General features: G+C 40.9%; 1 protein-coding gene across 5 annotated transcripts in view; it reads left to right on the top strand.

The window, feature by feature from the left end:
• Positions 1-15356, top strand: part of mcf2a (MCF.2 cell line derived transforming sequence a) — a 25188-nt gene continuing 9832 nt past the window's right edge. The window contains exons 1-20 of one of the 5 annotated variants that reach the window (XM_075481669.1): positions 1-546; positions 6379-6447; positions 6543-6657; positions 7059-7149; positions 8608-8727; positions 9069-9185; positions 9398-9547; positions 9615-9730; positions 9833-9947; positions 10977-11096; positions 11336-11527; positions 11618-11809; positions 11969-12140; positions 13354-13430; positions 13575-13660; positions 13806-13872; positions 14034-14149; positions 14708-14777; positions 14885-14977; positions 15233-15325. In XM_075481669.1, coding sequence (XP_075337784.1) covers positions 432-546; positions 6379-6447; positions 6543-6657; positions 7059-7149; positions 8608-8727; positions 9069-9185; positions 9398-9547; positions 9615-9730; positions 9833-9947; positions 10977-11096; positions 11336-11527; positions 11618-11809; positions 11969-12140; positions 13354-13430; positions 13575-13660; positions 13806-13872; positions 14034-14149; positions 14708-14777; positions 14885-14977; positions 15233-15325 — 2286 coding nt within the window. In that variant the 5' untranslated portion in view covers positions 1-431. Of the gene's footprint in view, positions 547-6378; positions 6448-6542; positions 6658-7058; positions 7150-7194; positions 7755-8607; positions 8777-9068; positions 9186-9397; positions 9548-9614; positions 9731-9832; positions 9948-10976; positions 11097-11335; positions 11528-11617; positions 11810-11968; positions 12141-13353; positions 13431-13574; positions 13661-13805; positions 13873-14033; positions 14150-14707; positions 14778-14884; positions 14978-15232; positions 15326-15356 lie in introns of those variants that run through there. The other 4 variants (XR_012772732.1, XM_075481667.1, XM_075481668.1 and 1 more) reach the window with 4 other exon arrangements.

Here is a 15356-nt window from a genome sequence, read left to right on the forward strand (position 1 = left end):
GCAGTGGCCAGATGGAGCTGTGTTTGTTTTGAAGTAGCTGACTGCTGCTGAGAGCAGGACAGACTGTCGGCGCTGGTGTGTATAAGGGGGGGGGGGCGACAACATCGCACTCAGTCATGGTAACAATGGGTCAACAAACTACTGTTTTCTGCCTTTGAGGACAGCTCTTCTGCTGTATTGTAGCTGTACAGCTCAGTGTGGAGGCACTTTATCCAGCTGAAGGTCAGGAGGAGCCAGCAACAACCTCAGGGAAGTGTCCCTTCTGGAACTTGGGACCTGCAGAGGCACGCGGACTTTCCATGTCGTAGGCTTGCATAAACGTACACTATGGAGGTCTGTACGACTGAGGAAGATGTGAGGCCTGGACTACAGTAAACACCTCGCACAACCACTGGTTCTCCTAGCCTCATCCTGTGTTGGAGACGGAGGGAATGGGCCCGGCCTCGCTGCAGGAGGAGAGGGAGCCGGGCGAGAAGTCCGAGGAGGAGATGGAGAGCTACAGCTGCCTCATGCTGGCTGGCTCCCAGTTAGAGAACACTCTGCAGCGTGAGTAACGCAATGCTGACAGACCTCTTTCAGGCTTTTCAATGCAGTTCTTTCTCTTTTCTGACAGCATTCCTCAATACTAGAGTTCATATTGCTCTTTGCTGCACACCGACATGTACTGAGGCAGAGTTCAATTTATAGCTTGATTTACAAAGAGCACTCGTAACTTCTGGGAGCCATTACTGGAAGTAACTGGAGAACTGCACCGTTGGTTCGCCAGTATTATTGATGTGCCAGTTAGTGCAGCTTCGCTCCAGCAGTGGGCTACTGCAGGGATTATGTCAGCTATTTTAAGCCATCACAGATGGATAGATTTTTATCCATAGTAAGAATTTGCAACCGCAGTATATGTGTGCTTGGGTTTGTAGATCAGTTGGACGGTGATGAACACAAAAGTGTTCTATTTGTGTCAAAAAGAGGCATGAGATTGTATGGAACAAATGATACATGTTGCAAGCTGCTGTTTCGATGTATTGAGCTACAAGGCTAATGAACCGTCACTTGATGCAGTTGCCTTAAGGAAAGGAAAACACTTATGACCCATTGATAAAATGACATTACTAACATGATAAAGAAATCAATCTATGACACAAAACATTGTTACCATCACACCTTTGTAAGTTATTTCAAAGGCATCTTTTTCTGCTAACATAACACTGGAAAAAGAAGGTAAGAAGACGGACAGAAATAGCACTGGATGTGACTTATGGGAGCAGAGCAGCATTCCCCCGGGAGCAATGTGATTACGCAGGATGTTGGCACCCTTGAGTTATTAATTAATGGGCCTCTTTTTACGTCTCCAGTTCATTTTAACTGATGTGGAGTATACGGGCCAAAGGCAGCAGGAAAATGGCCAGCCTTGCTTTTAAATTGTGAACCTTGCTCTCTCGGTTTATCCTAATCTGCTTACATATGGTGCAGTGGTGAACGTATAGAAGAATAACAACACTCCTGTCATTTCCGTTGTGAAAAGTTGCACATTTTCCTCTAGGTGGCTTGTTTTAGGTGGACATTTTCACAAGTGTTTTAGTCTTCCTGTTTTAGAGAATGTGAGAACTTGAATCGATTTCAAACAATGAACACCAAACAGATTTACTCTGTTGATAGACAACACCCAAAGAAAATATACTCCCATTGTTACTGCAAAAGTCATGTGAAATGGTATCAACACTACTCGGAGCCTTAACTTTGTCCAACACTACACACCCTTTTATGGTTTCAGCTTCAGCTGACACCCAAACTGCTTGAAGTGCCTTAACACAGACTGTAACTCCCACCCAACCTCACACATTCAATCATATATTTGTAGCACTTTTATGTGTTTGTCATGTTTGCATTGTCTGCATAGTGCATACAGAAAATGGGGATTTTTCTGCAGAAAAAAAACAACTTGCAGTAATGGTAAATCACTCGACACTTTAAAATACCAAGAGCCCACAGCACAGGAAGTGCAATGTGCACCACTTACACACACTCACAGCCCATGCATTAGACTTTAAATATTAGAGCAAAGATCACTCTAAGAGTAGCTGAAAATAAACAGTTACATCGTCACAAATCCTTGCAAAATACCCCAAGATATTTGGTGCAGAACCCATGTCCTTGCAAGTGACAATTAAAATCAGCAGCTTCCTTGCCAAAGCCTTGTGATGTTATTGTACAGGATTCGCAATCTAGGCCTTTCTGATCTAAAACCAATCTAGCTTTCATGTATCCCAGTGGGTAGAAAACCAAAATTTCTTTCACCGTTTTCTACCAGATTCCTACCACCCACCAGTCTAATCCCTCTGAGCATTTAAAGCTTCATCTGGCAAAAACCTCATGTCCTAAAAGCAGTGTGAGACTCAGCCTGTGTGTTTTATGAACATGTGCGTGAGATTACATGTCTACTCTATCTGAGTACTATATCGTGCATTTATGAGCTTGTGCACTCTACATTTAAACCACACTATTTTCACTGGCATACTGTATGATTCACAAACATTTATTTTACAATGTGAACATGGCGTGGTGCTGTTCCATCAGTTCAGTCAGTTGCTGGCAGATTGCACTCGGCAGGTTTTTTTATGATTTCAAAGGATTTTTGAACACTTAGTTTCTTTTCACACAATTTCCCTTATTGATCATTGTCAATACAGTATTATTAAGGACCTAAAATATGACAAAGTACATTGTGGGTGATTCTTGTCATGTAGGAGCTCTACATTATGAACTCGGTATCTATAGTTGTCATTGTTTGGACAACAGAGATAAGCTTCCTGCCCTCAGCTTTGTAAGCAGACCAAAGGGATCGGTCTGAGTCAAATCTCTGTTTCCATCCACACTGGCAAACATTTCTATTTCTATGCGTGTAAGAACAGAAAGGCACACAGAGCTTATTTGACTTTCATCTGTACACACTGTCCTGCATGTCACCTGCAGAGGTCAGGACGCATGTTCAAACAGTGCCTAAAAGAAATGGCTTTTAAAAAGCATGGTGAAATTATGTTTGTGAACATTTTCTTTCACAGATTAGTTATTGTAATTCATGTTATGGTAAGCTGCCCCTCGTGTTTTCTGCTTCTTTTATAGTGGTGCCACAGGAGGCATCAATGACAGACTAGAGGGCAGTCACTCATGGGATGCATTTAATCACATACAGTACAGCTCTCCAGTGAGAGTGACCTTTGATTCCACAAGTTTATTAGGCTAAAATCAAACTTCCGTAAAAACAAAATTGCTTACGTAGCTCACTAATCCAATCCAGGTCATGCTTAAATATTTTTCCCATTTACATAACTCAAGCCCACAAAAAAATGCAGTGATCACACTGGATAACAATGTAGCTGCAGCACATCACATTACCGCCACTAATTCAAGATCCTATTGAATGCCTTCTGCAGCCATGTATTAATGATTGTATAGCCATTCAAGTGTGACAGTAACTTTATCTTGCACCTGCGTGTGAACTGTCCAGCCATTGGTGCTGCTGTGGCCCGGCAGGGCTCAGCTCATCTCCGTTACAGACGCACATAAAATATTCAGCAGGTACCAGTTCAGCTCATTATTCACTCCCTAACACACACTATGACTGCAGTCTTCTCGTGGAAAACAACACCTCTGTCTTTTTTTTTTGACTATACAATTTCTATTTCCCAGCTTAAAATAAATCTTTCATGTCTCGTTCAATTATGGATGAAGAAACGCACAGAAATAGAGGTCTGATTCCTGTACCTAAATGTACAGTTTTCAGAAAAATAAGATATAGAAATGATCTGGAAGGTGATTGTTGTGGACATTTGTTTAATTCTAAAGGTACAAAGTCATCACTTATAACTAAGGGCATGTATTGTACCTCTAATAAACCTATGTACAATCAGGCTAAACTCATTAGCTTATTCAGAGCTATTTCGGATTTGTGTAACTATTGCACTTAATGGCAGAATAGATTGGAATTCTGGCAGCATTTGTGTTTTGTCATTATAATTTCTTCTTCTATTTATTTATGGCACAGTCTGAGAGGTAACAACAAGGTTTCTGGTTTGATTCTCAGCTAGTTGTTAACATTTAGTTTGCCGTTTGATACTTAAAAGGTTAGATGTTTTCAGACATTTTGTTGACCTGAGCAGGACTTCAGAATGGTACCATCTTGATGGGTTTGGAGCTAAAAGTGACTTCTCCACAAATAACAGTCTATATTTTATATAAATATGTTCACTTGCAGATCGTAATGTTGTGATTAGCACTGTTGCCGCACAACAAGAAAAGTTGGGATTCAAATCTCGGCTGGGGCTTTTCTATGTGGAGTGTGAAGGTCTTCCCTGTGCCTGTCTGGGTTTTCTTCTGTGTACTTGGGCTTCCTCACAGATTCCTAAAAACATGTAAGTCAGGGTAACAGGTGCTTCTAGATTGACCATAAGTGTGAGCATGCATGCTTGTTTGCCTCTGCGTTAGCCCTGTGGTGGATTAGCAGCCTGTCCAGGATGAAGCAGGTGTAGAACTTGGTCTGTGTATTTTACATCCTACAAGGTACATTTTATACAAGAATATTGAGGCACATTTTTTATCACAATGGGTGCGGAATTGTTCAAGAGTACAAGCAGGAAGGTAAAAGAAAATGCACAGATTTCTCAGTTCCTCATGCTGGATAATATCCGCGTACACATCCTTTGCTTCTATTCTTTTACTTTTACCTTCTATTGACTTTTTCTAACTATGTTCTTACTATCTCTAAGCTAGAAATTATTATTTTAAAAAAAGTTGTGTTGGGTGTGTTCCCTACAAGTGCACACACACTACTCTCACCAAGATTTCTGCAAATCAACATGCAGGTATGGTCCCAAAAAGGTCCAAATGCTTTTACCCAGCAGGATAAAAACGTATACGTTGAAATTGGGTATAGTTTCTTCGTACCTTCTTTTCGGTCACTTTAAAAGAAGAATTCTGCACCCCCCAGTGACAAAAATGTACACTTATGTTCTGATACAGAAATGTATCCATTGGAACATTTCCATTGCACCTGTGTCAATTTAGAATCACTAATTCGGACAGTGGGAGAAAGTTGTAGGAAGAGAGGGCCAGATTACCGGGAGAAAACTCGTACAGGTGGAGGAGGATCAGTCAAACTGCAGACGGAAAGACCACAGCTGAGATTCAAACTGTGAAACTTTCCTGTTTAAAGGAGCCAGAGCAAACCAGAACACCAGCACACTGTCCACATCTTTCTGTGAATACTTTAGATCATCTATTCATCCATTTGCCTCTGCAGTATTTACCAGCAGAACCCTTTTCGTACCTTACAGGGTACTTTTCTGAGAACCATATTTTTGAGAAGAGAAATTAAACCCTTCTTTGTCTGTGTCTACGAAACATATGTACCTTTTGAGGACTGTTCATGCTCCTTAATATGTTAGTGTCAGTGATGAAATTTGCCCTGTGATTGCTTACATTAATGGATGATCAATGGCAGGGATATTTAGTATGAACTAAAGAAATTAGTACTTCCAAACTGTGTAATACTCATATTCATACTACATACAAATCCTTCTGTTAGTTATTCTGTTTTGGCTGAAAGCTAAAAGGTTTAGGCTGTTCCTCAACTAAAACCTCATAACCCATTTATGCTCACAGTGAAGATCGACCACTCCATGTGCTCAGTGCACTGTAAATGCAAGCTGAGCATATGCTAATAGTCATAAGATGATGCACAGCTTGATTGCCTTCTGTATATCCGGTCGAACGATCCTTGGTGCATCAATGTGCAGATATAAGCCTCTTTTGATCTGCACTGACTGCTTTAAGAAACTAGATTTACTCAGACTAGAACACAAATGGGACCAAGAAGGCAATGAGGGCCATTGTAATTCTATTTCAGCCTCAATTAAGATGCAGTACAGTGAGTCAAACAGTGTTTTTTGATGATGCCAATCTCTTACTTGCACAAGATCCCACACTGTTGTCACATTGATGCAGCATTTACAGTTATTAATTTACGATCATGGAAAACAGATGCTGCCATTTAAAAATGTTTACCAAAGCAGATGCACCCTGGTTTAGTTTCAGGAGCCATTTTGTGTTTATTGCATTAGAATATAATATTTTGTTTTACTTTTGTAACATTTTGTTACAAACAAAACAGCACATAAAAAGGAGGTTTGCCAAATTTGTTTGAGAGCATTGAGGAGATAAGATTTTCCTGAAAATGTTATTACCAAACTTGGAGGATATATTACAACACATGACACCCATATTCAAAGATTATTCTTCACACATAGACAATTTCACACAAATGTCTTGTTAATTTTGTGCATTCTGCATTCTTAATCTTGTGAGAATTGCTGCATTGTCTTCTAGAGGTGACTGTCCCAGTGAGCATGAAGGAGGTGGGAGGCTACATAGAGAAACAGGTGGCGTACCTGTCAGGTAATTTATTCTAGAAGAATTCTCCTAAGAATCATGTATCCTCTATTGTCCAAAGAAATTTTATGCTTGTGTTTTTCTGCTTTGTTTTACTTCAGGGGGTCGTGGGGAAGACTCCAGTGTCATCATCACCCTCCCAGAGTGTTCAGCGTTCACTGACATTCCAGAGGAAGCTTTAGCCAAAGTCTTTACATACCTCACTCTCATTCCTCGGTGTGTCCTCCCTCATTTATTCCTACCCAAGTCTTTCCCTTTCTGCAGTGCACCAAAAGCTTGTATTCCGAGCACAGCTGGTCAGAATCAAATATCCTACAGATGCCCTCTATGTCCAAACCTCGTTCTCCCATGTGATGAGAAAAGTTTACTTTGGATCCGGTACAGGGCTCAAATATTTCCTCTGTAAATTTCATGTGAAAAGGAACAAATGAAGTCTCATGCAGATGAAAAATGCCTGTAAATGACATGTCATTATTGTGAAGTACGATTAATCTAGTTTATATGGATTTTTTATGTTTTCCTTTTGTTTCTTCGTTTTCTTTAAACATTTGTGTCTTTTATAAAATCCTAAAAGCCCCCTTCATTGCAAATAACTATAATACCTGTTGTTGTCGCAGAACGAGGCAAACGGGAGTCAAATTTATCATCATTTTAGACCGAAGACTGGATACATGGGCATCTATCAAAACTGCACTTGCCAGGATAGCTGTAAGTTTGATATTTATCCATTTAATGAAGCCTCTGTATTCTTAACCATATGGTTCTGGACAGTTTGGACATCATATGGAACAGCGGTTCAAGGTTAATGTTTTCTTAAAGAAATTGCTGTCCATGGTTCTCAAAACCCGAGGTTCACCAAGACAGCAGCACTGAGAGAATATCATCAATGTATTTTTGTTAGCTTAGTAAATTCCACCCCCCCTCAGTGTAGTTTGTTCAACACTTCGAAATGGTGCATACTTCCATGAGGATCCTATACAACATGTCCGTACTGGATGTCCCATTGCATACTGCTGCAAATGTATGAGTAAGCAGAAATGAGCGATGACGCGGGATGCTCGGGAGAGGAAAGGATGAGGAGCAATGCTGGCGGGAGGGGAAACATTGCAGTGAGTGCTGCCACCCTCCACCTGAGAGGCAGCAGGCGGCAGCAGCGCTGCGGCTGTTGTCAGCCAGTCGGAGGGAGCTGCATACCTCAGCTTGTCAATGACTTTCAGTGGTCCGATGGAAACTTCTGTTTAATCGCGATGGCTTCTGACATCATGAGCGATTGCTTTTGCCACAGAGGAATGCCGAAGATCCGCAGGAGCCCGGTAACGAGCACTTTTGCTTGTTTGATTCATAGTCTGAGGAGTTTGGGGGGAAGTTTTTGGGCGGGCAGGGTGAATGCGGCACGGCCACCGACCGTGGCTGCTGGCGAGTGTAGCACTGCGGTGCAGAGCGCGCTTTTTGCTTAGTCATGCGATTGTCTGCGTGTAAATCTTGAACAAATCCCACACTAAAGACTTTTCAGGTTAATTCTCCTCGTGAAAATCGACTCAGGAGAAATGAATGTCAGGTTGCGTCACATGCAATTAATAAAATGCACAGGAGACACTGTCACTGAGATAGATGCACTGTAAATCCTGCTGCAGAGCTGGCTTTTGCATTATGCATGATGCAATGTTCACGATACTGTAGTCTGAAGACGAACTGTGTGATTTAAATTTATTTGCCATGTGGACTACCGGTCAGTTTGCCAGCGTTATTAACTGCATCCCATCCTCTATCAAGCTTGTATGCTGCTGTTATACAGCTGTTGTGTCATAAGTATGATGCAGATGCTGATAGGAAATCTCTTGAGTGTCAGACAATACCATTAAACAGCCTGAAGATAAAATGCACCATATGATGCATGTAAAGAGTGGAGCAACTGAACCTTTAATCCATTAGGCTGACAGTAATCACCAGAGTGACAGACCAGCTGAGAGCTGAAGTCTCTCCTGTCAGATAAAAGCTTGTTAATGTTCTTTTTTACCCCTCTCAGATCTTATCTCTTCCTTTGCCAGAATGCATACAGAGTTGCTCTGTGAAAGCACCTTAAGTGATGTTTTTTTGTTTATGTTTTATACTGAATCCTCGGTATGCATCATCAGCATAACAGGGGCCGTCTTTTCCCTCATCCAGGCTTCCTTTCCTGGGAACCTCCACCTGGTCTTGGTGCTCCGACCCACCAGCTTCTTCCACCGTACTGTTACGGATATCGGTTTCCGCTTTAGCCAAGACGACTTCATGCTTAAGATGCCAGTAAGGCAGCTCCTCCTCGTTTACCAAATATGTCTCACATCATGACAAGGTACAACTCATTCTTGTAGTAAACCGGCGCTCCATGACTCTAAATTGTGTGGTAAACATGACAAAGAACACACATTGATTTCAGTTTTTAAGCTTTTTTGCCTCCCAAATTCTTTTCACGACCCTTCAATCTGTTGCCTACATTTGCCTACATAGATGCTACATTTATTTGTAGATGATTGTGATTCTTTCAATACTCTATTTTCCCTTGAATTAGAATCAGGTGTGAAGTAATAGGTAATGATAAGGAGCAAAGTGTTTTTGTGAGGTCTCAGGTTTGTCTGAAAATTTAGGTGGTGATGCTGAGCTCTGTCACAGACCTACTGCGCTACATTGATGAGAACCAGCTGACATCAGAATTTGGGGGGACTTTAGACTACTGTCACAGTGACTGGATCGTTTTACGAACGGTAAACAGAAAATTAAAAAAGCTGGAGTGAAACAATCACTTGCATCATTTCACTATCTCCCTATAATATTCTATACTAATTAAATCTTTGTCCTGTTTTCACAAAGCTGCTGTTTGATATGAAGCATATATAAGAGTTTTAGCCATTATCTTTTTTTTTTCCCCGTCGAGTATTAGTCTGTTTTTTTTCTTCTTCTTAAATTTCCTCTATAGGCAATTGAAAGTTTTGCAGTAACAGTCAAAGACATTGCTCAGATGCTGCAGGGCTTTGGCACTGAACTTGCAGAGACAGAGCTGCCTGATGAGGGGAAAGCCATTGAGCATCTCCTCGAAACTCACACAGTAAAGTACAGAAAACTTAAGGTAAGGTTTCATACATAATGCATATGCTAATATTGACACTGTCTATTAATTATCTTCTATTCTAAAGGATGCAATCAGGTCAGTTTCAAAGGAGGGCCGCAATCTTCTCTCCAGCCTTGAGGCCTCTGGGAAGGAGGATGATTCCCAGTGGGATGTGAAACTGGACTGGGAGACAGTGCAGAGGTAAAACAGCGGCTTCCCCGAAACTGCACACCTCTAAAACTAAACTGAGAATCTTGCAGTGGAAATGCATGAGATTTACGTTAAAGCTCCTTTTTCTTTCAGGCTTCTTGCCCAGCTCAGAGACATGGAGTCAGCCTTTGATGGCTTCTTTGAGAAGCATCACCTAAAACTCCATCAGTACCTTCAGTTGCTCAGATATGAGCAAAGCTTTCAGGAGGTAAGTATTTCATGTACTCATCATCATGTCTGACATGTTTTTTGTTTATATGCTTATATACTCCCCATTAAACATATGTAGTCAACAGCTGTGTGCTGTTTTATTTCTGTTATACTTCTTTTAAAATAAGACATAAAAAGTCCTCTAAAGAGGAACTGCAACTACAAATATCAAGCTAAAAATTCCATCTCTATATGTAGGTCACATTACCTAGGAGCTAAAACATTTGCAGTTGTCAGGCACAGAGAATGGAGGACGCAGGAGCAGGAGATGATTTATCCAAAAGCTTTTAATGAAGGAGCAGGAGTTCACAAGGCTCTCCAAGAGAGAAACAAAGCAGGCTATTGAAGTTATCTATTAATAGATATACTTCTCCCGAAGTGAGAGAAGTATATCTATGAAAAATGATCAAAATAAGAATCACTCCACTATAAGGAGGAAAAACAAAAAGGATTATCAAAATTTAGTTTTAACTTAAAGTCACTCCTGCTACGGAGGAAAACAAAAAACCTCTCCTGAAAAAATAATATGGCTATGGCTATGGCTATGGCTAGGAAAGGCAAGAGTGGCCCACGTTTGACCAACAAATACGAAACACTGGCACAAGACAAGGGGAGACGCAGACTCTTATACACATAAGGATAATAGGGAACAGGTGGAATCATTCATGCGACAATTAGACTGGGACACGAGAGGAAGAGCAAGTGACCTGAAACAAGAGGAGAGTTAATCTTTCAAAATAAAACAGGAAGTGACAAAACGTGACATGAGACGAGACAAAAAACACACTTGACCTCACCGCGGTGTGACAGCAGTAAGCCATATACTTTGCTCTAACATTTGAAACAAACATTGGTCATGTGTCTTGAAAACTATGAAAACACAAAAAATATGTTTATGCATCAACATACTCTAAAGGGAGAAGCAGGTGAAAGTTGCAGCCAATTAGAAAGGGATATACATGCATATGTCGCATCGGGCCTTAATGGGTTTATGTGGTTGTAATGTATGGTGTGCCTCTTTGTTTAGATGGACTTGTGTCTGGAGCATCTCATGTGTCAGGAGAAAGAATTGTCCATAAACGTGAACACTCTGGCTCAAACAGATCAGGCTCTCAAAAGGCTGGACTTCCTGGAATCTAATGCACAGGTCAGTGGTTCTCCGATTACACTGTCAAAGCCTTTTTTCACATGTTAATGAGCTACTTTTTAGGTTAGGGGTTGTTGTTTTAATGTTGTATTTGCTGCCTGTGTTGGATATAAACAATTTTCACTCCAAAAATCAACTAAATATATGATTTGCAAAGGAAGGTCCTAAAAGTTTTTGATAACTATGGGTACAAAATGTACCAAAAAATGGACTCCCTTCCTACTGTGTTTCTTTGTCAGGAGGTGATGGCTCGAGCCCAGATCATCATCCTCCATGGACACCAGCTATCAGCTGGTCACCACTACGCCATGGCTCTCATTATGCAACGCTGCAACGAGCTTCGCCACCACTGTGATACACTCTCCGCTGCTCTCAAGACCAAGCACTCTCTTCTTCTGCAAACACACCAGCTGCTGCTTTGTCTTGAGCAGGTAATGCAGACATGCATTTATTTACATCAAGCACAGTAAAGACACAAGCAAAATATATCTGTATGATACCTGTGTGCTCTCTGATCTCAGGCCCAAACTTGGTGTGATGATGGAGCGTATATGTTGGCCAATCACCTAGTAGATAAGTTCCAGTCTAAGGAGGGGGCTCAGGCTGCCTTGAGGGACATTGAGAAGTTCCTGGAGGAGACACCGTCCATGCTGACCTCAGGTCTTGATATCCTTGCCATTGAGTATGAAGCTGTCATCACGCCTCAGCTACAGGTCAGCTATCCCATCATTAACACTGTATGTTAAAAGCGTCTGACACAATCACCATTTGTTTTTAACATCTGAAACTTACTGGAAATCAGCATACATCTGTATGCCAATCTTTGTCCTCTGTATCTTTTCTCTTCCGGTTCCTTTGCGTCTCTCTGTTAGGCTCAGATTGAGAAAACGTTTGAAAAGCACACAGCAGTGCAGCAGATGATCCAGAACAGACAGGCTAGTCTGAAGAAGCTGGCTGACAAACATGTGCGACCGATCCAGCTGGTGGCCCCCAGACCTGAAAACCCACCACGCTCTAAGTCCCCACTCTTCTCCCCAAAGCATAGTACGACACATACACACACGCATCTTATCTCACAAAAAGAACCATGCTAGAGAATGAGTCTCCTCTTAAATTCAGAGTTATACAAGGAATCATCTTCATTACATCAGATGAAACAGCACATGCTTTAGGGTCAGCTGCACAGATTTGCAGCATATACAGTCTCAGATCTGCTTTGCTACCCCACCCCCACCCCATCAGGTCTAGTACATCGCCTAATCCCAGCCCTTTTATTGTGGCATCAATCACACTCCCCCACATATATTTCCTTTAGGCACCATGGTTAAATTATCACATCATAGGGACCAACTGTGTAGCACCAAGATTTGCCTTAATGGCCTTTGGGGTTTGAGTGCTAGGGTAGTCCACGGGGAATCTGACTGCTCAACAATAGCTGTCATAGAACCTTATATAGTTCATATAGATTAAAGAACCTTTTTTTTTTTTATCTACCTCTGTGATGCAAGGGAGGCTGTACAAAGTTGCAGTATGGTAGTATCTAATTAAAGCAGTATGTGTTGAGGGTGTCGGTTTTTCCAGTGAATATGCTCTCATCCACTGAATGTATTATTTTTGGCTCTTTTCATGTCTGTATATATTATGTATGAAAATGAGCCATAGTGGTGAAAGTAATAGCAAGAAGTAGGAATTATGATGAACCCATTGAGGCTCGCTTGATACTTGGAAGAACGGCCATTTTTGAATGGAGATGAAGGGGAGAAGTGGTCACCTTTGATTGATCTGATCTGGTACATGCTTACATGCATACATTTGCCTCCTCACACATGCATACACACCATTCATTAACGTGAAATGGAACAAACAGGCAAAACACTCAGCTGAGCTTTGCCCATCATGTAAAGAACTCAGCTGAAAACTGACATAACTGCCAAATACTGCTTTAAATCTTTATTTCTTTAGAGAAATAAATCTATTTTCTATTATCATCGATCACTTGTAATTTACATCATGACTGGTTTATGACTTTTAAAATTGGTGAACAACTAAAAAGTCCTATGAAGAACCAGTGAACCCCTTTGATGATGAATTGTATAAACTCAAGGTTAATGGAAAAATAATTGTGTCACATGAAATGTGGGTATTTAAAGTAGTCATCCATTCAGTATGTCTCCCCAGAGCATATGGAAACAGACACTGTATATGAATTACACTGTCTGATTGGCTACTGATGATGATGATGATGTGGATTTCGCAGGTGATGGTTTGAAGTTTACATTCGACCTCTCTCTTCCTGGTAAGAGAGCATCTCGAAAGAGTCCTAATACTAGAAAAGTAAGTGAAGTTTAACATTTATATATTTTTTTGTTTTGCATGCTTCATTCATTTCCTTCCATTCTTACAGCTGCACCGAATTCCCAAAAGGTTTTTTATTTAATCTCATAATGTACTTATCTTGACCTTCTGTGGTGTGCTCAGATAGAGGTGATTCATGACTACCAGGAAAGCCGGAGCTGTGTGTCATACAGTCTGGATGGAGATGACAGCCCAGATCTCTTGACGCGGTGAGGAGGCCTTCGTCCATCCATCTGTTTGTCCTCCCTACTGCTTTTGATGTTGTTTACGCTGTGATTCTCTTTGCTCAGTGCTAATGATGCCCTCTGGCTCCCTTTTTATGTCCGTCTGTTTGTCCGTCTGTTTGCGTCACAGTCATGTGATGAGAGAACTCATAGAGACTGAAAGGATCTATGTGGAGGAGCTGCTGTCAGTGCTGCTGGTATGAACATTCTGACAAATGATTCAAATAGGCTCTTAGGAACATCTTAAAAAAGTGTGAATGTGGTTGTTGTCATCTAGATTTTTTTGTTAATTTACCCCTGCTTTGACATATTCGATCAACTTTGTATTAATCATTTCGTGTTGCTATAAATAATGCAGGGTTACAGGGCTGAAATGGACAATCCAGCTCTGTCGGAGCTTCTGTCCCCAATTCTTCGCAGTAAGAGAGATATTCTCTTTGGAAACATGCCTGAGATCTACAATTTTCACAGCAGGCAAGTTATTAATAAATCAAAACACAAAGAGACCCATTCGAACACAGAATGTACAACACAAGAAACAGTAATGGCTGTACAATGTTAGCAGTCCCAGTAGGAGCTGTAATTAAGGTTGTTTAGCTTTTTATTTTTTCAAAGGTGGGATTTAGCTCTTTGTTTATAATTGAATGGACACCCACTAATAGAGAAATCACACAGTCTAACCTGAATGTTGTTTTTCAAGAGCTTACCTCACCAAAAACAAAAACGACTCTGATTTGAGCTTTTGCAAATCACCCCCTGTTGAAAGCTTAGATAACCAAGGATGTACAGTATTAATGAGGAAAATCTACACTGTTGCATTATTTAGTGTTGCTTCCTACCTGCTGAGTTTCAGGCATAATTTAGCTGTTATTAGAGCCAAATAAATTGTCTGTGTTAGAAAGAAGTCATCTGAAAGCAGCTGCGTTTTCTATGGAGTTGATTTATGTATAAAATGTGTATGTATTGCTGCTTTCTTTGACTTGTATGATCATTTCAATTGATTCTTGGCCATGGGCCTATCTTGGAATTCAGGGTTTTCCTCCAAGACCTAGAAGGATGCCTCGAGGCTCCTGAAGGTGTGGGAGCGTGTTTTCTTAAGCGGGTGAGATGATTAATGTTTATATTACATAGCCTCTTTATGCTTTAGACCTTTTGTATGTTATTTACGTCCATATATTGAGAACAGATCCCTCTGTCCTGTCTCCCCAGAAAGAAAGTTTCCAAATGTATGAATGCTACTGTCAGAATAAGCCACGCTCTGAAGCACTGTGGAGACAATTCTCAGACTGCAGCTTCTTTCAGGTAAGCTTTGCCACGATTTAACTTTTTTTTCTGTTTTGGTGTCATGCAAAATGGCTTAAGATATTTTAACTTCGTACACAATTTGGAATATTAGTTGTAGACAGACGGATGAGATCTACCACTCGAGCTCTAAACCAATTAATACCATCACATCAGAATAAATGTTAGCCTCTCAACCAGTGAGAAACCTTGCTGTGATTTGTCATTGACACACATTGCATGCAGTTTAGGGATTAACTTTGTCTCTGTGTGAAGGAGTGTCAAAGAAAGCTGGAGCACAAGCTGGGCCTGGATTCCTACCTGTTGAAACCAGTCCAGCGTCTCACCAAATACCAGCTTTTGCTCAAGGTTAGGGAATGAAATCATATATTGTGTTTTC

The sequence above is a fragment of the Odontesthes bonariensis genome, chromosome 13 (assembly GCF_027942865.1).
Source record: "Odontesthes bonariensis isolate fOdoBon6 chromosome 13, fOdoBon6.hap1, whole genome shotgun sequence".
NCBI classification, from domain to species: Eukaryota; Metazoa; Chordata; class Actinopteri; order Atheriniformes; family Atherinopsidae; genus Odontesthes; species Odontesthes bonariensis.